The following is a 21366-nucleotide window of genomic DNA, read 5'->3' on the forward strand; positions in this document are numbered from 1 at the left end:
AGGGAAAGGGAAAGGGGAAGGGAAAGGAAAAGGGGAAGGGAAAGTGATAGGGAAAGGGAAAGGGGAAGGGAAAGAAAAAGGGAAAGTAGAAGGGGAAGTGATAGGGAAAGGGGAATGGGAAGTGATAGGGAAAGGGAAAGGGGAAGGGGAAGGGAAAGGAAAAGGGAAAGGAGAAGGGGAAGTGATAGGGAAAGTGATAGGGAAAGGGGAAGGGGAAGTGATAGGGAAAGGGAAAGTGATAGGGAAAGGGGAATGGGAAGTGATAGGGAAAGTGAGAGGGAAATGGAAGGGGAATGGGAAGTGATAGGGAAAGTGAGAGGGAAATGGAAGGGGAATGGGAAGTGATAGGGAAAGGGGAATGGGAAGTGATAGGGAAAGGGAAAGGGGAATAGGAAGGGATAGGGAAATGGAAGGGGAATGGGAAGTGATAGGGAAAGGGGAATGGGAAGTGATAGGGAAAGGGGAAGTGATAGGGAAAGGGGAAGGGGAAGGGAAAGGGGAAGAGAGGTAAGGGGATGGAGCCAAGGAGAGTGTACACTGGGAACACTCATTTCTCTAGCACACTGCCTAGTATATAGTAGAAGTTTAACAAATGTCTGTTGATTAATTGACTTTGTGATGTGCCTAACACCTCTGTGAGCTCAGGAGCATAAGTCTGATCATTCTGATTTTACAGACAGGAAAATTAGCCCTTAGAGAGGGAAAAAGCTTTTCTAAGGATCACATAGCTAGGAAGGGTAGGAGCTGGCACCAGAACCTAGGTCTCCTCTCCTCATGAGCAGTCGCTTAGTACCGCTTCTCTAAACATCTGCGCTATTGGAGGCTCTGAATCCATCAGATGAGAGTTTGGACTTGGAGACTGGCATGGGAAGTTGGGGGAGAGGGGGAAGGCAGGAAGGGAGGCACATTGTCCAACCCTGTTTTACCCAGAATGCTTAGAAGTGCAGTTCTTGTATCATCCAGTCTACTTTCCTCATTTAGAGATGGGAAAACTGAGGTTCAGAACTTAAAATGTAAATGTTGCCCCTATCTCTGAGTTAGGTAGTGACAGTTCTGGGATTCTGGAGGGAGAGCAGTTGGTACTTGGAGCTTGTTTTGGAGGGGATGCTGGTGTGTGTGTGTGTGTGTGTGTGTGTGTGTGTGTGTGTGTATGTGTGTTTGTGTTTGTGTGTGTGACAGAGAAGAGACAGGGAAACAGAAACAGGGAGAGATACAGAAACATAGGCACAGACAGACAGACACACACACACACAGAGACACACACAGAGACCTAGCGACAAAGCCAGAGAGCATGTGAGAATTTGAAGGTGCTGGGGCTTCTGGGGTATCTGACTTTTCTTCTCAGGGGATGCTGCTGAGGGGAGCTTTGCCTTACATGCACTTCTGATCATCTCTCTCCAGATACAGATGAGTGTGCCGAGGGAACGGACGACTGCCACATAGATGCGATCTGTCAGAACACCCCCAAAGCTTACAAGTGCCTCTGTAAGCCAGGGTACAAAGGGGAAGGCAGGCAGTGTGAAGGTAAGGCTGCCCTCGAGCTCCCTGGGCCCTCCTGTGTCTCCTCACCTAACCTACCCCCATCTCATTTGTTTGCTGGATTAGAACTTCTGTAAATGACTGGATACTTGAAATGCTGACTTATGGCAACCCCCTGTTCACTGGTCAGCAGCCACCCCACCCCCCAGTAGCTGCTGCGGCTATTTGGGCTGTCTTGTAAATGGTGCCTTCTCACCACTGCCAGGGCCTGCTCCATAGGCCATTGGGAAGAATGGCCTGGTTTTCAGGGTGGTGAGAGTTGAAGTTGTGGTTTTGTTTTGTCTTGGTCTAAAAAGTTGGGTTTTTTCTTTTAATGTATTTGGTGTTTGCCAGTGATCTTTAAGATGGCAAGGGGGATAACAGCCTAAAGGACAGCATATAGGACTTGGCATGTCAGAGCTGGGAGGTGGCTGAGAACAGAGAAAGTCAGGGATAGGAGGGACCTTAGAACATGGAAGGTCAGAGCTGGGAAAGGTCTTAGAACAGAAGATGTTAGAGCTGGGAGGGGCCTTAGAACAGGGAATGTTAGAGCTGGGAAGGGTCTTAGAACATGGAAGGTCAGATCTGGGAGAGGCCTTAGAACATGGAATGTCAGAGCTGGGAGGGGCCCTAGAACAGGGAATGTCAGATCTGGGAGAGGCCTTAGAACATGGAATGTCAGAGCTGGGAGGGCCTTTAGAGACTATTTAATCTACCCCACACCCCCAAAACAGTTGAGGAAACAAGCTGGGAGAGCAGGTATGACTTCCACAAAATGTCACAGAGCCAGCCAGCAGGAGAGCTGGAGCATCCAAGGATTTCTGCTCTATTTTCACATTTATAAATGGTCAAAACTGCTGTAAGTAATGACAAGTCAGAATTCCCTCTCCCTCTGCCACTTCCCAGTATCTCCTTCTCCATTGAAACAAAGATAATATAACATGTTGGCAAGAGCCCAAGATTTAGAATAGTGAAATCAAAGATTCAGAGCTGGAAGGATCCTTAGAGATGATTGCTCTCTGCACCCTCATTTTATAGATGAGGGAGCTGAGGCCCCCAGAGGGCCAATGACTGGCTATAGATCACTTGGCTTCATGTCTCAATTCTGGCACCCAGCAGGCACTTAATAAATGTTGATTGATTGATTGATCATGTGAAGTCCTGGACAAGTCCCTCCTGTCTGTGGGCCTCAGTTTCCCTTTCTGGAAAAATGATCTCTCAGGGCACCTTCCAGCTCTAAATCCTGCGAAGTTAATTTAAGAAAGACTCTGTGTCTCCAGTTCATTTATAAATCCTGTTCCTCCCACACTCCTGATTTAGAAAGATTCCTCTGGGCCTCCAGCAGATTGGGCCAGGGAGGGCAGCCTGCTTTATGGTGACTTGGAAATGAAGTCAGCTAGTTTTAAGTCATGGTGACGTGCCCTTGACTCAGCTGCTTCCTCTCAGAGACCTTCTGAGGTGAAGTGCATGTTTCCATGTCAGAGCCTCCATTAAAAGAGGCATGATGGACAGAGATGAAAAAACCAGCAGAACCATCCAAACCCACAATTCCTGGGGGCATTTTCCTGGGGGACCTATACAGTGTTTCTGGGTTTGGCTCCTGTCTTTTGTCTTCAGTTCTGGGGCTGCCCACCTCTTCCTACTGTGGCCCTGCTGGCCTGTGGCTAGTCCCTGGCAGGATCAAAGGAACGAAGTCCAAAAGGAAAGAAAAAAGCCTCTCTTTGGTTATCATACTGTCTCATCTTGATGCCCCAGGCGCCTGACGTCAGCACTGAGAAAAGACTTGCTTGGAGGAACTCAAGAGCATGGATTGTCAGACCTGGGAGGGCCCTTAGAATGTGGGATGTTGCTGCCCAGTGAGATCTTACAATGCTGAGCACCAGAACCAGAAAGGATCCTGTCACACAGAATATCAGAGCAGGGAGGGATCTCAGAATAGAGATTGCTGGAACTGGGAGGGCCCTCAGATCAGGGAATGTCAGAGCTGGGAAGGACCTCAGAACATAGTGCTTCAGAAATGCCTCAGGGGTCCTTGAACACAGAACAGCCCAGCTGGAAGGGACTCCCTCAGTCTAGGCAGGAGGACAGCGAGGCCTGGAGAGAAGGAGATGAGCTGTGTCCAGAAGGGCACTGAGGGTCAGCTGGAAGAAATGTACAGGTTTGGTCTGAGTTCTTTTGTGTTACTGATGCCAAAGCCCACAGCCATCCAGCCTGCTGTCTTCTCCCCACTTGGTTTGGGGTTCATTCACTGTTCAGCTGCAGGATTTGCTGTCCAAGGTATGTGCTCAGAAGAGCTAACTCAGCGGGTTGCCCACCCCGCCTAGATTTCTCATCCACTTTTTTCATGTGTAGATGACTAGGCCAGGCTCTTTGGAGTGGCCTTGGATCTCTCTGAGGGGTTCCGAGGCTCAATGCAGTAAGTACAGTGTCATCCACAGACAGGAGTACATGAAGCACCTCTCCATTTAGAGGGAACCCCTCCTCCACGCACCACGCAGTCTTCTCAGACCACCCTTCATTAGAATGGTCATTTTCAGTGAGCATACACCTTCTGGTTTTATGCCTTTCTGGGGGCATGGGAGATAATATGCTAGACCCCAGTCAGAAGACCTGAGTTCAAAGTAGCCATCAGACACCCTGGGAAAGTCACTTAACCTCTGTCTGCCTCAGTTCCTCATCTGTACCATGGCTTCTACCTCTCCAAGATGTTGTGAGGATAAACTGAGATATCTGTTAAAAAACATTTTGCAAATCTTAAGGTGTTACATACACGCTACTCTTTTTAAGTTTTTTTCACACTGGTGATGTGAAGCTAACACTTATCAGTTATCTCTACTGCTCCCTCTACTAGGGGCCCTTGTGTGAGTTCATCGAGGTCATGGGAGACACCCTGTTGGAGGGGATTTGTAAGGCTGCTTTTTCTCTCCTAAATCTCATGCCATGGGAATAGGGAGGTAGGAGTGAATAATCAATCAGCCAACACTTGTAAGTGCCTGCTCTGTTCCCTGGGGATACAGCTCTAAAACAAGAAAACAAGAAGGTCCTGTATTCTCTGCAAAATTCTGACTAAGTAGATGGGAGGGGCCGGAGGTCTTGAGGGCTAGGGACATGAGGGTGAGGTGCATGGAGCAGGAGCCTGGAGGGCCTCCACAGTCCAAGCGGACAACTGAAGGACATCTTGGTAGAAAGAGTGTTTACATGGAAAGGAGTGAAGGAAGGTGAATCTGTGAAGATGAACTCAGAGATGCAGAGTGGGAAGGAGCTTGGGCCCCTTCACGGGGACTAGGATTCATGGCAGCTCTCAGCTACCAAGCTCTTGAAGGCTTAAGGCCAGCTTTGATATGTTACTCAGGGATCGTCTGAGGAAGCTGCTGCTATGATGCCTGTCCCACAGAGAAGACAGAGGCAAGCAGAGGTTCTAATAAGCTAATCAGGCAGGTAGGATTTGAACTCAGGTCAGCACCATTTGCTCCACACTAAGCTGGCTCATGCAGCATAAATTGCAGGGGCCAAAGTTGAAGTCCTCTGCCCCCAAGCCAGGGTTTGGTTTACTTTCCCACCTTGCTACATTGCCAGATTGTGGAAGGACTTAACTGCCTTTACTGCCAGGCAAATGGGTTTGGCCTTTAGCCCCTAAGAAACAGGACGTCCTGGCAGACATGTGAGGAGGGAGCATGACCAGATCATGTCTGGGTCTGACCTGGATGAATTGGGGGCTCCAAGGATGCCTGGCCTCGGCTGCTTTGGATTGGACCCCTTCTTCTTGGTCTCCCAGGGGCCTCCTGGAGCAAAGATGGCCTGGGGGCAGGCAGAGGGGGGAAGCCTTGCTTGGTGACTCAGAGGAGGGGCTGGGAGGTGAAAACATGTTGCTTTCTCCCGCTTAAATGATGTTTAAACAACAGAAGCCCGGGGCTCCTCTTCTGAGATCCCAGCAAGCATGGCAGCTCTGCTTCCTCCAAGCGCCAGACATGGCGTTCTTTCAGGACATCCTTTCCCAAGGCTCCTTGGGACTCGGCTCACCCATTTCCCCCTGGAGAGGAGTTTGGGGGCCATTGATTTTCCCCAGGCCTGGGCCTCTCTTTCTTTAGTTCAGTTGTGGATTGAGACCTCCCTCTATTTGCAGCCCAGTGCCAGGGGCTTTGTTGAGGCAGGAATGGTAGGGAAGGGCCTTGGAAATGCAGTCAGGAGTTGCTGTGTGTCCTTGGGCAGGTCACTGAACTTTGGTGGGATTAGGTGTTCATCGGTATTGGACGGAGGAGCTTGTCATCCAAGACCTGCCGGGGTCACACGGGGAGTCAGGTCCTGAACACAGCGCTCTTAACATCATTCTTTGCCATCTCCCTGGAGGCCCTGGTCCCTCAGAGTGCCCCAGAGCCAGGGAATCTTCACTGGTAAAATCCCTATCAAACTGTTGTCCTTCAGACACAGAAGCCCTCACCTCTTGCCCCAAGCCCCAGGCTCTGGGCTTGAGCCCCCCCCACCCTGGCCTCCTGGGGTGTTGTCAGGATCATGGTCTGAGTTCTAAAATCCCAGAATTTTAGAGAAATTGAATCTTGTCTTGTTATCATCACCCAGACCATGGCGAGCCTCACTTACACCCACAGAGAGGCAGTTATCCAGAGACCTGAAGTGAACCATCAAACTCAGACAAAGCCAGTCAGAAGGCTTTCTCTTCAGTGATCTTGAGTCAAGTCAAAGTGGGCCTTGAATGCTTCGGGAAGTTTGAAGCTCTTGGGGAAGCCCATGCTCCTGTCATCCTTCTGCAGCAGTGGGGAGGCAGCCTTGCTCTAAGGGGAGGGATCCAAATTAGAGAGGGCCTTGGCCCCCACCCTGGTGGAGCTCAGTGGGCACAGACGCAGGTGGAGGAGAGTATTCAGAGGAGGACCTTGGGACCATGCCATGTGAGGATCAGCAGCTCACGAGGCTGGGAGTGTTTAGCCTGGACAAGACAAGATGTAGGGCACCGGACTTTCTCCAAATGTCTGAAGCGTGTCTGGGGAGAAGCCAGAGTCACAGATATGGGACTGGGTGGGACTTCAGAAGTCATCTCTGACCGCTCTGATTTAAAGATGGGGAAACCGGGAGGCAGGGAAGTTGTCCACTGTCCCCACGGTGGCAGATCTGGGGTTTTGAACCAAGCCCCTAATTCAAAATTCAGTGTATCTTCTATTGCTCCCTGGTCCCACAGGCCAGAGCTAAGGGTAGTATGGAGAGGGGAGGGTACCTTTGGGTACAGGAATCCATTGTAAACAGGTATATTTAGGCTCAATGTCAGGAAAATGCCAGATACTGACAGCGGTCCAGAAGGGAAGCAGCTGGTTCTGGAGGAAGGGAGTTGTCTCTCACAGGAGGTCTTCAGGCCAAGGGTGGACCACTTGTCAGAATGCTGCAGTGAGGCTTCCTCTTCAGGTAGGGGCCGCACTGTGATGTCTGAGATTCTGGGATCTCTCAAATGAGCCTGGCACTTGAGTGGCCAAACCTCCTAGCCTAAGGCCCTGAGACTGCAAAGGAGAAAACTGCTCCCTCCCCCACCCCAGGCATTTCTAGGATGCAATCCCCTTCTTTTCCCTGCTATGAGCTGTGGAAGGCACGGAGCTGGGACTCAGTTCAGAGAGAACCATATACCCCCAAATCAGAAAAGGAGGCCCTGTGGGGAAGCAGAAAGAGCTCTGGACCCGAGATCAGGAGATCTGGCTTCAAGGACAGCCTCGGACCTTTCCAGCTGTTATCTGGAGTCTGTCTTCTCATCATTAAAATGGGGACAGTAACTCCAGTCCTGCCAGTCTCACAGAGATGTGAAATCAAATGAAATAAGGGACAGAGTTTTGAAAACCATAAAATTCTAGCTAAAGGTTGGTTATCATCATGAATAATGATACTGTTTGTTTTCTATTCAGTTAGGGACTAGATTTGCCGTTTTACTGGCCTAGGGAACTCCCTGATAAGAAAACTCCCTCCCCTAATGTAAGTCTTGCTTCTTTTTTAAAGCCTCAGCTAATGTCCAGGAGCAATCAGTCAGAGGTCAAATGACTTGCCCAGGGTCATACAGTCAGTATCTGTCAGACACAGACCTGTGAATTTTCTCTAAACAAGTCCAAAGAACATTGGAGTGATATCATGGACAAGTAGCATCCCAGCCAGGCTTGCCAACCAGCTCAGCCTCCACCAGTCTCCTGGTGTCTGGAGTGGAGGCCTGGATCTCAGACGGATGGCATGGCTCCAGGAGATCCAAGGGAGACCCCACACTGCCTGCCCAGGACCTATGCTTTCCCAAGCTGCCCTTTGACTCCGCTGGGCAGCACTATTTCTTGCCCCCCTCCCCTTTGTCTTGCTTTGCTGCCCACATGTAGACCACCGTTGGTGCCAAGAGGGCTGTTTGATGTGAGTTGTAATATTCAGACCTTGTCTGGTTCAACCCAATGCGCTATTAATGATCACTGACTAGGGCTCCAGGCTCATGACCACTGATGGAAAGAGAGGGCCAGGGCTGGAGTTCTATCGCTGTATCTTACTATCTGCATGACCTTGGAGAGTTCCATACAGATTCATGATCTGTGTGGTGCAAAGCATGAGCTAGAAACTCAGGCTATAGCTCTTGGGGTCTTCATTTCCTCCATGAGGAGGCCAGCTCATCTGCCTCTAAAGCCTAGGAGTGTGGTCTCTGCTCTGTGTCTCCCTAGCTACAGGGGACTTGGACTAAACACTCCTCGCGCCCCCCCCCCCCCAGGTCTTTGTTTCCTTCTCTGTAGAACTGAGGGATTAGACCAGGTGGCACTGAGGTTCCCACCTAGCTCTGGCATCCACAGAAGCACAAAATCGTTGAGTGAGAAGAGAGCAGACATTGCCCAGCACAAAAGCTCCCCTACCTGAAGGAGACAGTATGGGATGGTGTCTGGCCTTGGAGCTGGGAAGACCTTCAGAATCTGTCTCAGAGCTGTGAGCCAGTGACCGAGTCACTCCTTGCTACGATGCACTTCAGACTCATCGTCTATTTGGGAGGCAGGGGGCGGGGCGGGGGGTTGGCCTGGACCCCACCAATAACCCTTCCAGCCCTCAAGCCATGACCCTACAGAGCCCAGACCCCCTTTGTGACCTCTGAGAAGCTGGTTTAGCCTGCTTCCACATTTCTGGAAGGCTCACAGTGACACTACCTTTGGAAAAAGTTTTTATCACTAGCAAGTTCTTAATTGCATGGAGATGAAATCTGGCTCTCTGCCTCTCCCCAAAGCTCCCCTCCCCCCATCTCATAGTCATTCTCTGGGACCAAGCAAAACAAGTGGCATCCTTCTTCCCTGTGATATTCTCTCTTCATCTATAGGAAGACAGTTTCCATGTCTCCCCAAGACTTCTTTTCTCTAGGCCGAACACTCCTAGTTCCTTCACCTGATAGCACAGCCAGAGCTATTACTGGCAATTTTGGAGCCTGGGACAAATTCTACAGAACACTCTTTCAATGAAGTGGATGGTGGGTGGGGGAGAGTGGGGTGCACCCTCGAACCTGGGAAGAGCTCCCCTTGGAAGGGGCAGTGTGGGGAATGAGACCAGGTGCTAAGCTCTGCTGTCCCTGCACTGAAGGCAGACTGGGTGCCACCAGCACCTCCCTAAAGGGAGATCTTCTGGGAAAGTCATTAGGAGAGTGAGTCTCAGCTCCTCCCATGCCCCCTGTCTGACCAGAGTCCTGGTGGCTCCTCTGAGGGCTGAGTGGGAGCCTGGCTCTCTCTATCCTCAGATTCCCTTCTGGGTGCCGCCCTCCCTCAGGGCAAGGCTGGTTCCTTTTCCTATCTCTGCTTTCCCAGCGCTGAGTGCTGTGCCTTGACCATTAGGGTGGGGATGGTGGGGGAGGACCTCCATGGGAGCTTCTGGTCTATGCGATATTTTTCGCCATATCAATGAGCTTATTGCCTTGGTGCTGTTGCAATGCTGAGTCTGGGAGCATGGATGAGGGCCTGCTGTGGGCCCTGTGCTGGAAGGTCTTGCCTTCTTCTTGACTAGTCTGACTCCATCCCCTCTCTAGCCCAGGTGGTGAGCATTTTCCTCCTACATGTTCCAATGGGAGGGAGTGAAAGTGTGGGTCTTTGTACTTTACAGAAAACAGAACTGAGGCTTGTCCCAAGTCACACCAAGCTAGTGGCAGAGTTTAGGGCGGAGGCAGCAAGGCAGGCCAGATCCCCAAATTCCAGACGTTCTCCTTTTGGGTCGACGTCGTCTCGCTCCATACAAATCTAGGCCTCTTCTGCTATGCCATGGGGCTGCTGTCATTGCCAGTGACAATGATGAGGACGATAAAACCAAGGATCTGTAAGTGCCAATGCAGAGGACAGCTCCCCCATGCCTTGGATGAGTCTAAGGCTCAGAGACTGGGAAGAGACCGAGGCAGACCTGGGGCTCCCTGTCTCCAGGGCCTGTCCTGCATCCACTTGGCCAAAGGAATTGCTTCTCTAATAAGAATTAGTGACCCTAATGAATGATTACAATGACAGTAGCCCTAGGACACCCAGATTCTCCTCCAGTGGCGTTTCCTCTACCCATCAGGTTTTCCCCAAGGGTTGGAAGTCTCTCTCCCCACCCCCCCTCCCCATTGCTCACAAACAAGGCCAGGTCTCGATCCTGTCCCAGCTGGCTGTCTAGCTCTGGTCTGCATTAACCCATCCAGGTTGGCTCCGATGGATTCTGTTATTAAAGGGGGCTGGGGGAGGGAGTTCATATGCCCTTGAAACTCTTCATCTCATTTAAACTTAATTGCCTCGTTTTTCTAGACATTTGCTAACGAAAGAAGCCAAATTATAGCTGGAATTAGGCCTTACTAATCTTAATTAAAAGCCCTTGCTGATAATCAGAAACAGCCCCTCTCGAGAAGGGCCAGCCGCTGAGGCCGGGGCCTTAAATGCCTTGTTTAAATAACTGTAGCCCTTTTGATAATGGTTGTTTAGTCTGAACTCAGGAGCCTGCATTCGCCTTGCCAGGTTTCATGGAAGTTCGTGTTTTGTTCATTTTCGGGCAAGAAGATCCTATGATGACGTCCCGAAGTGTTGTCATTGAGATGGGGAGAAGAAGAGGATCCTCTCTTGGGTTTGGGGGCTCAGCCTGGAAAGTCTCTAATGTTACTGGGTGGGGGGTGTTGGTGTTTAAGACACCCTCCCCCCACCCTTGGATCTCCAAGCCCCGGCATCCACACTGGATTAAAGAGTCACTTCCTACCTTTTTAATATCTACCCTGTGACTGGTTGTCCGCCACTTAAATTAGGGGGGGGATTATGGACTCTGTTATTAGGAGTTGGGGGAAAGAAACCCTCTCCTAATAACATACTCAGGAATCCATTTAGTCAGACATAAAAAAAAAAAATCTTGAAACCAATTAGCATTGTTAGTGCAGCCGGACCAAGGCCTCATTAAGGTATTTTCATCTGTTAGGGTACTCTGCAGTTTAACTCTTGATAAAGTAATGGTATTTTCCCCCTTCAGGAGTCCAGGAAGAGTTTGGGGAGGCAACGGGGGGTGGGATAAGAGGGAACCGGGCAATTTTCACATAATCTCAACCCTAGAAGAAGCATCTTTGGTCACTGAGTCCCACTCTTCCTTGAGCTGGAATTCCCTCTACTGCACAAGACTCTAGATTGGGAGGTGGGAGGGAGCCCCTCCTTTTTTACAGATGAGGAAACTGAGGCACAGGAAGTTTTGGTGACTTTCCCAAGGTCACACAGCTAGGAAGTTGCTAAGCTGGAATTCAGATCCAGGTCCCCTGACTACAAATCCCATATTCTTTCCTTTATAGCGTGATCCCAGGCAAGTAGTCACTTAGCCCAGGCTCAAATACCCCCCGTGACAGGGAATTCACAGCCTTCCAACACAGCCTGTTCTGCTTTTGGACAGTTCAGATTATTGCCAGTCAAAATCTGCCACTCTGTCATTTCCCCCATTGCTCCTGGGATTGCCCTCTCAGGCCAAGCAGAAAACCCCCTTTGCACAGAAGCAGCCTCGGGCACCACACCTGGCCAGCCTTGTGTCCTGGCCTTCTCCTGCCACTCTCATTTGATCCGAGTGTGTCATTCTGGAGCCGAGCAGAACAGGTCTCTCCAGCCCTTTGGTATTCAGAGAAAGCTGCTGTGTCACTAAGGATGGACACTTCTTGGGGCTAAGCAACCCTAGTTCTTCCCATAGGCTCCTTGAAGACAAGGAAGAAGCTTGAGAATGTCAGGAAAATATCAGCTGGGGAAAAGTATGGGCTGGTAACCCTGAAATTTAGAGTGCCTCCTTCTAGCCTAAAGTAGACTCTTGAGTGAACAGGCCCATCTAGTAAGCCTGGTGCTGCCTTTTGGGCACCCAGGCTGGGGGCAGCTGACAGTCCCAAGGCAGGCAGTCCCAATGACTGTATCCTGGTTGGATGGCCACTCTGGGACTGTGTGTCTAAGCCTCAGTTTTCTCCTCTGTTCTCCAAAGGAAGCTTGTAAACTCCATGAGGGCAGGGCCTACTAAACTAGGCAGGACACAATAAGGCCTTTTACAGGGAAGAAGGATTAGGCTTTTCTTGATTGTTCCAAAGGGCAGAATCCAGAGTAGTAGAGGGAGGGAAGCTTCCAGGAGGCAGATTTAGGCTAACTGCAAAGAGGGACCCATTCTCTGTTGGAGCAGTCCCAGGGCTGCCTGGGCTGGGGGCCTGCAGCAGGCTGGGACCCCCAGATTCCTCAGAGCACTGGGCAGGCCTAGGTGGTGCTAGATGGCCCGAGGCCCCTTCTAGCCTGGAGATTCTGTCATCCTTCTTCCCCTACCGTGCCACCATTGTAAATGTGCCCTCGTGCCAACCCGGCCCTTGAGGAGGGAGCATGAGAGGGGAGAGTCCTGTGGAGCATTAGGCTGAGCCCTGGATGCCGGGCTCTACACCGCACCCACTCTGTTTCCAACTTGCTCACAGACCTTAGGGTGGTCACCATCCCTAGCCTCAGTTCCCTCTTCTATAAAATGAGGCTGTTGATAGCCCTTTCCATGTGAACATTCTCAGACCCCAAGACTCTTCCAGCTCTACATCTAGGATCCCAGCCCCGGGAGCCTGGCTTCAAGTCCTGGCTGCCCCACATACTTGTTCTGTGACTTGTTTGGGACTCAGTCTCATTTTCTGTAAAATAAGAGAACTGAACGAGCTAACCTTTCAAGTCCCTTCCAACTCTGAATCTTCGAAAGCTGTCATGGAATAAATCCCTGAACCTTTCTGGGCCTCAGTTTCCTCCCCCGTCAGATGAGGAGGAAGAGGATGACAGTAATCCAGCCCTGTCTATTGCATCTCCGGGGGTCACCCCCGGATCTAGTCTGTGAAAACACATTTGAGTCCCGCGGAAGGACGCGGTTCTTAGTCTCCACTGGTGGGTTTCTCCAGGTTTTGGAAAGCCGCTGCTGAGAGCCCACAGAGCTTCTTGTGGCTCTCCTGCCAGGCTCATTCATTGGGAGCCACTTTCAGGTTTCCTTTAGAATTGCCTTTTATTACAGTTCTCTGTATTTGCTTTTCTATGGGAGGAATGTGACCCAGAGAAGGCCATTATCCCTAAGAAAATAAACTCAGAGTCGGCTTTGGGCAGCTACTGAAAATGGCTCCTGCCTGGTGAAGGCCTCCCCGTTATTCCCAGATGAAATGGGCAGGGCTCAGAGTCCCAAAGCTGGTGTGATGCTCATCTCTGACTCTCTCTTGCTACATGACAGTGGATAAGTCACCCCCCTCTCTGGGCCTCAGAGATGATCATGCCCAGAGCACCCTCCTCACAGGATGATCCTGTACTGTCTGGAGAGTTGCGATGATTGTGATCAAAGCCTCGGGGCAGTGTTTCTCAAAGGGCTGATTCCTTGAGACAGTATTTGTGGCACGAGAAGTCTGTGCCTCAATCTCTTAAATGGATGGATGGTCATCCTCCCAGGTGCCCCCCACCCCTAGGGAAGGCTCATCCCTGCCTGCCCAGACTATTGCTTTAGCCTCTAAATTGGTTTCCATGGCTCTGGGCCCTTCCTGCTTCAAGATGCCAGAGTTCTCATCCTTATTCAGAGAGAAAATCAAAGGCTCAAAGACTTAGAGTCAGGAGCCATTTTACACATGAGGAACACTGAGGCCCAAGGAGGTAATGAGCCCAAGGTGGCACAGACTGTACTCAGTAAGAGGTCCTTGGCCTCCCACTCGTCGTTCCTTCCATGGTGCCAGTGTAAATCCCTGCTCAGAAAGCTGTGGTGGCTCCACCCGCACCACCTGCAGAATCACAGAATGTCAGAGTGGGAAGGGCCCTCGGAGGTCACCTCATCAAGCTTGTACCTGATGAGGACGGCTCTTTCCGCAGCCCCAGTAAGGGCTCGCCTCATTCTCCACACACAGATCACGTCTGGGTCTCAGCAGCTCTCAGCTGCTCAGTGAAGACGATTCCCAAATCTCTGAATCTGGCTCTATCCTTCCTGACTTTGCTCACCAACTGCTGATCGCAAACTCAACACATTCCAAACAAGACTCATTCTCTTTGCCCCTAAACCTTCCTCCCTCCGCAGCTTTCCTATTCCTGTCAAAGGTCCATCCTCCCAGTCAGTCCCCCAGGCTCCCGGCCTTGGCGGCACCCTCGATTTCCCTCTCAATCCCTCAGCGTGTCTAAGTCGTTGCCAAATTTTGTCAGTTCTGCCTTCTCTATGTTCCCTTCTCTTTCCTCACAGAGCCTACATCCTGGTGCAGCCCCTCAGCACCTCATGCCTGGCTCTTGTCAGGGTCCGTCTCCCTGCCTCGAGGGCCTGCAGAAGTGATCTTCCTCAAGGGATGGTCCCATCCTTTCACCTTCACAGCTCTATGCCTGGCACCTCCAGGAGAAGAGAAAATGCTCTGGCATTCAAAGCCCTTCCCCACCTGGCTCCTTTCTGCATTTCTAGTCTTTCTACACTTAAGTCTCTTCTGAATACTTCAGTTGTCAGCCCTGGCCTGTTCACTGCTCCTCACACATGGTATCCATTTGTTCCCATGCCTGGAAAGCTTCCCCTCCCTCCTCTCCATCCCTTCCTCTGGCCCTTCCTCCATCCTCCTCTCTTTCTCTCCTCCCTCCCTCTTTTTCTCCCTCTCTCCTCTCCATCCCTTCCTCTGGCCCTCCCTCCATCTCCCCCTCTTTGTCTCCTTCCCTCCCTCCTTTTCTCCCTCTCTCCTTCTCTCCATCCCTTCCTCTGGCCCTTCCTCCATCCTCCCCTCTTTCTCTCCTTCCCTCCCTCCTTTTCTCCCTCTCTCCTCTCCATCCCTTCCTCTGGCCCTTCCTCCATCCTCCTCTCTTTCTCTCCTTCCCTCTCTCCTTTTCTCCCTCTCTCCTCTCCATCCCTTTCTCTGTCCCTTCCTCCATCCTCCTCTCTTTCTCTCCTTCCCTCCCTCCTTTTCTCCCTCCCTCCTTCTCTACATCCCTTCCTCTGGCCCTCCCTCCATCCTCCCCTCTTTCTCTTGTCTCCCTTTGAGAATCTGTTTAAATCCAGCCTTCTGCTGGAGGCTTCTGTCAGTCTCCTGAGCCTTCCCTCATCAGTTTATCTTTCCTTTACTTGGTATGTCTCTTGTAAGTACCCAGTTACATGCTGTCTCCTCTGTTAGACTGTAGGCTTCTTGAGGGTAAGGACTGCAATCTTTGCCTTTCTTTTTCTCCCCAGTGCCAGAAACAGTGAGTGTTCTCTAGAAACTAGCTGACCCACCCCCCCGTGACTTTACCCTGACTAGACACACACCCAGTTCTCAGGCACATCTTCCATCATCAGAACTCATTAGATGCTGCTTGCTTTGTAAAAGAATGGCCTCCTTTTCCTTCTCTTGATTAGTGTATGAGCATTGTCCCCCAGCCCCATGGAGCTCCTGAGGACAAGGCCTGGTCTTCTTCATGTCTGTGCCCTCAGAGGGCCTGGCACAGGACTCTGCACACAGCAGGCACTTGGCATATATTTGCCAAATGATTGATATCCTTCAAATTCTTTTCATTGTCCAATTAAAAGAAAGGTCATTTCTCCCCAGGAAACCCCATGAATTTTCTTTTTTCTAAAAGAGGCAGAGAGATGAAAGCCAGAGGGACAGGTGAGCCTTGGTATCTTTGTAACAGCCTGAGGACACCCCATGTCAAATAATTTGAGGGCCCCTCTTCTGGAAGCATTGCACAAGCTCACCTATACATTTACTAAGCACCTACTGTCTACCAAACTCTGGGCTGGGCATTAGGTAAGACCCTGGCTCCTGTGGCCATACGGCTCTCTGGTTTGCAGACTCCTGTGTCAGAGGGTAATTGCATCAGAAAGGGGCAATCAAATGGGAAAGGTGGCTATGTTGGCTATAGATTTTAGGGAGGCTTCCTGGGATGTGGATTTTTATTGGGCTTTAGAAAGGGAAGAAGGGGAGGGAGGACATTCCAGGCACAGGGACAAGCAGAGACCAAGGCAGGGAGCATGTAGGATCAGAGGGCAGAGGGGTGTATGTTTCTGGAGCACAGGGGACATGGAAGGGATGGAGAAATGGTGAGAAGGTTGAACAGGGAGGTTGGCACCAGACTGGAGGGAGTCTAGAATACTAGTCAAGGGAGACAGGAAGGGCCTGTGTCAACAAGATGCCCAGGGGGTAAGAAGAAGGTCTCCCCTTTCTGTTGTGAGATAAGGCTAACCAAGTGCTCTTCTCACGAGGGCCTGAGGGATGAGGGGCCAACAGTGATTATCCAGAGGAGAAGTCAGTGGTCCATGATCACACAAGAGGAAAGGAACAGAACCAAACTTCCAACCCACACCCCCAATCTTTCCATTGCCTCACTCCATGCCCCCTGGTACAGACTGTCGGTATTTTACAGGCTTAGCTCCATCTCCTGGTTTACTTTCAATGCCAGAGTAAATTGGTTGAGAACATTGGAATGAATGCAATTCCCTCAATAGTGTAAAAGAAAAAAATGCTAAACGGATTGTGTGACTGTAACACAAATCTGTGTTATAGTGACTGACCTTAGCCCTATAGATGAGGTGAGAAATGGAGCTCTCCTTTCATTGGAGAGGAGGGGGACTGATGGTATGGAATGCTGCATACCCTCTGAGGGGTCACCTGGATGGCTGGTTTTCTTTGCTCATTGGATGCTGGTGAGGAGAATATTTGTAAGTGATCATTATGTAAAAAACAAAACCATCCACAAAGCCTTCTAAAAATCAGAATATTGGCCCATAAGGCCTTTAGTGAGACTAAAACAAAAGAGAGCTGGGGGTGGGGTGGAATTGGACTGAATCTGGAGGCAGAGTCTGGTTTTGAATCCTTCTACTAATATCTGGCTTAGATTTGGAGTTGGTACTGTTTCTAGGCCTTTCTTTCCTCATCTGTGAAATGGCTATCAGATCGGTGATTTAGAAAGGGAAGGCACATTTGCGTTCATTGAATAGAACTCCTCTCACAGAAATTCAGGGCTGAGGAGATGCCCTCTGCCAAGGCAGCTCATTACTTTCTCTGAGACCTAAAAGTCTCCCAGAGCTGCTTAGAGCCATGAGAGGGGGATTTGCCCAGGGTCCTACAGCCAAGAGGTGCCAAAAATCCTGTTTTTTTCAACTCCCAGGCACATGTTCTAACCACCATGGAGCACTGCCCAACTAAGTGTCCTCTAAGGCCTTTGTCCCTGACGTTCTCTGCAGCCTTCTCTGAGCCTCCCAACTGAACATGAGCCCTCCCTCTTTGACTCCCTCAGGCCTCTCCGACCTCTCCTGTTCACTCGATTTTCCAGCTTGTAATCTGGCTTTTGGGGTACCTGCCCTTAGCAGGCTTATTAGACTGTCCACATATCGTGGTCAAGGACAAATCTATTCTTCACCTTTTTCTCTAGAAATGAGCACATAAGTGTTGATTATTCAACATTTACTGAACTGGGCTGAGAAGACATAGAGCCCAAACATGCATGTGCAATGGCTGCCCAGGGGCTCTGGTTCCCTCGCCTTCTCACCTCCAGGTGACACAGGACTCTGATGATGGCTCTCATTTGACAATTAAGGAAACTGAGGCCCAGGGACTTGACATCTAGCTATTATTGTAGACCTGGGAAGCAGTGCAGCCGAGACTCGAGCCCAGCTCTCTAGGCCTCAGTCCAGAAATCTAGAACACCAGTCCCCACCTCCCACCTTGGTTCCCTTGAGCTCACCAGTGTCCGTGAGAAGGAGGCCTATTCACATGAACCCTGTCCATGTCACTTGCCCTGTTCTGTGAGCTGCTGCCTGCCAGTTTTTCCCACCTGCTCCAATGAGAAGACAAAGGGAAGTGATTGATGCCAGGTGGTTACTGAGCTTGTATTTCTTTTTCTTGAAAGAAAATCTAACCTTGGAGAACATGGATTGTAATCCTCCCCAGGAGGCTGCAGCCACAAGCCAGCCTCATTCCACGGGGCATAATTAGCGCCCAAACTGTGGGTTCCTTCAGTAATAAAGACTCTATTTGAGAGGCTCTGAGTCTTTGCAAAAGAAATCCCCTGTTCCAACCACAAGACAGCCTGGCAAAGTAGAGAGAGCATAGGCCGTAGATTAGGAAGATTTGGCTTTGAGTCCCAGCCCCCAAACTTAAGAGTTGTGTGCCCAGTGCCTGCCCTTCCAGTGTGAGCTTGCACGCCTATCCTGGAAGTGAGAGGGTTGGCCCAGATGGCCTTTGAGGCCCCTTTTTGCTCCAGATCTAGACACCTGTGTTCTCTGATTTCAATCTCCTGTCAGATTGGGAGACAGTGAGGAGCAAAGAAAAGAACCCTGGCTTTGGAGTCAGAAGACCTCAGTGGGAATCCCACCCTGGACACTTACTGTGGTGTGGGGCCACACTGCCCATCTCTGGGTTTCACCTTTTTACTGTGTAAAACTCAAGGACTTGACTAAATGATCTCTTAGTTCCCATCTCATTGATGATCTTACAATTCCTTCACCAACAGAGACTGCAACCAGTGACCAACTTAGGTGGGTCCCAAGAGTGGCTGTGGCTTAGAGAGCCATCCTTCTGCTGCCAGCTCAGCGATTATCCTCGCTTCACTTGGCCTGGCAGCTCCCAAGACAGGCACACAAGTCTGTGTGAAAAGCCTGTATTTTAAGCCCGTAGCTTAAATAGCATGGACTGGCCAGAATTTGTGTTCTAGTGGCAGAGGCTTCAAGAGCCAGGGTCCTCCCACCTTGCCCACTCTGCTGGAGGATCAGAGACAGAAAGATGCACGACTGAATGGAGCCCCCAGTCCTCCAACTGTCCCCTTTTCTGGTTCCCAAAGAACACTGTGGGCACTGGCCCTGGCCAGGGAGCTGTGGTTGGTCTGCTGACTTGGGTGTTTGTGCAACTGACATTTTCATCCAGGAAAGTCGGCTTTGGAAACCTTGTCAAAACCCCACGATGAGCAGTTCTGTCTGTTACTTGCTTCCTCTGTAGAGAAGAGAAGAAGATGGCCCCTGCTGGCCGCTGGACCTTTAGGAGGTTTTACTTAAGCGCAAAGTCAGGAGAGGGAGCAGGCAAAGGAGCACTTCACTGGTCCCTTCTCTGTTACCCACGTCATGTCTGTAAAATGAACTCGCACTAGAAAATCTCAAAGACCCCTCCTAGAGCTGAGAAGCCACGTTCTGAGGTTTCCAGGTAATCCTATCCCTCCTCCAGCTCTGACATTCCAAGTTCTATGGTCCTATCAAGTCAAGTCAACAAGTCAACAACTTACTAAGCACCTACTATGTGTCAGATACTATGCTAAGAACTGGGGGTACAAAGAAAGGCAAACAAAAATGGCCTCTTCCCTCAAGGAGCCCACACTCTAGTGGGGAGACACATGACTGTGTGCAGGGAAGCTGTATACAGAGTAGAGGGGAGGGAATCTCCAAGAGAGGGTGCTGGTGGCAGCAGGAAGCCAGGAGGCAGAGGTGAGGAGGGAGGGCATTCTGGGTAGGGAACAAAGCCAATGCAAAGGCCAGAGAGGGGAGATAGACTATCTTGCATAAGAATGGTAAGGAGGGCAGGGTCTCTAGGTTTTACTGGAAAGACTTGAAAGGTAGGAAGGTGCCATGTTGTGCCTACTATGTGCCAATAGTTTAGATGGTGGGAGGTGGTAAGAGAGAGTTGGAAGTGGAGGCTGACTCCGAGGGTGGGAGCCTAAGGGATGGGAGGATGGTGGTGCCCTTTACGCTACTGGGAAAGGTAGGAGGCGGGGAAGGTTTGGAAGGAAAGATCATGAGTTCTTTTTGGGACATGTTGAATTGAAGATGTCTGTGTGGCGATTGGAGATGTGAGACTGGAGGTGAGCACAGAATCTGGGGCAGGTAAAGCAGATTGGAGAATCACCAGCATAGAGATGGTCACTGAATCCACAGGAACTGATGCTATTACTGAAGGAAATAGTCTAGAGGGAGAAGAGAAGGGGGCCCAGGACAGAACTCTAAGTGAGTGATCTGGGAGAGGTCCAGAGAATGAGTGTTCAGAGAGGTGGGAGGAATTTGATCCTGGAGGTAATAGGGAGTCTCTGGGATTTATTGAACTGGTGGGGATGTGCTGAAATGTCAGACTTAAGAGGAACACTTTGGTAGGTGAGTGGGGGCAGGATTGGCATGTGTAGAAGCTTGAGGTGGGGACACCAAGCGGCAGGCCATTATTGCAGTAGCACGGGGTGAGTTTACCACCAGGGTGGTAAAGGTTGAATGACTAGGACTTGGCAACAGATTGGATATGGGGGTGGATGGGGAGTTGAGGTTGGCCCCTAGGTTCTGAGCCCTGGTGATTGGGAAGATGGCGGCACCTCATTAGTGATAGGGGAGGTCTCTAAGTGTTGCAGGCCCCCCCTTGCTAGCTTCACCATCTGTTGTAAGGTCTTTCCCAGCATTGACTTTCCAGGAGGATTTTCAGACCCTTCTTTCCAGTTGCCCAGAGTCATTAGATTCTATGCTTTTCTTCTACAATCAGCCTTTACATACATGAAGCCTGGCCCATGTAGTTTCGTGGAATCTTTTCTGAGTTTTGCTGCCATTATTTCTTTTGAAAGGACATTTCTTTCATAGTCAAGATGCCTGTTGCAAAGGGCTTAGAGAGATGACAGATGTGGGCCCCTTACCCCTGCCTCTGGCCATCAGGACCGAGTCCCGTGCAAGGCAGTTAAACTTCTGTCCCAAGTCACTCAGAACAGGCAATGGGATGCAATGGATTGGGGCTGGGATTTGTGATCTAAGACCCAAGCTTACCTCTCGGTTCTGTCACTGACACACCATCTAATTTGGGTGAAGTCACCTTGTGAGCCTCGAGGTGCTATGAGTGCACAGGTCTGAACTGAGAGCTGGAGGGACTCTGGGAGGCGGGTCTTGTTCTTATCCCTCCTTTACAGATAAAGAAACTGAGGCAGGCCCAGCACTCTGATGCCACTTGGTGGCCTCATGACTTGTCACAGGCGCTAAATGCTCAAGCTGAGATCAGATCCCAGGCTGCCCACCCCCAGCTCCAGCCCCCTAAAGAGGCTTATACTGCTGCTTTGCGGCCCTTCTTCCCCAGGCCCCTTCTGGGCATGGGTATGTCATGGAGATGTGTGGCTGATGGCCAAAGAACAAGTTAATTGGCCCTTCCAGGCCTTGTAGTGGTGCCCCTGGCCTCGTTGAACCCCTTCTCTTGCCAAATGTCTTTCTCCCAATGCAGAAAGAGCTCAAGGCAAGGGTGGCCAAAGGTGGCGTCTTGGTGGGTGGGGCTGTAGCTTCAGAGGCCCCTGATTTCTTCCCAGGAAGCCTTTGTTTGCCAGGACAGGCCACACCAATATCTCCCTTCCCCCTCCCTGAGAGTCTACAGACAGCATTGTCCAGCACACTATTATGGTTCTCAAGTTCCTTATTATGGTCTGTCTTCTGTGTTCTCTGAATGTGTGAGTGTGAGTGTGTGTGTAA

At 50.6% G+C, this 21366-nt stretch overlaps 1 protein-coding gene across 2 annotated transcripts in view; it reads left to right on the plus strand.

Moving 5' to 3' along the window:
- Positions 1 to 21366, plus strand: part of SCUBE1 (signal peptide, CUB domain and EGF like domain containing 1) — a 240493-nt gene that overhangs the window by 5199 nt on the left and 213928 nt on the right. For both annotated transcript variants that reach the window (XM_069102903.1, XM_069102904.1), the window contains exon 2: positions 1402 to 1524. In XM_069102903.1, the coding sequence (XP_068959004.1) occupies positions 1402 to 1524 (123 nt within the window). The remainder of the gene's footprint in view (positions 1 to 1401; positions 1525 to 21366) is intronic.

The sequence above is a fragment of the Petaurus breviceps genome, unplaced genomic scaffold, assembly GCF_028583685.1.
Source record: "Petaurus breviceps papuanus isolate PSGF00001 unplaced genomic scaffold, PetGlider_PUasm1.0 558, whole genome shotgun sequence".
Classification (NCBI taxonomy): Eukaryota; Metazoa; Chordata; class Mammalia; order Diprotodontia; family Petauridae; genus Petaurus; species Petaurus breviceps.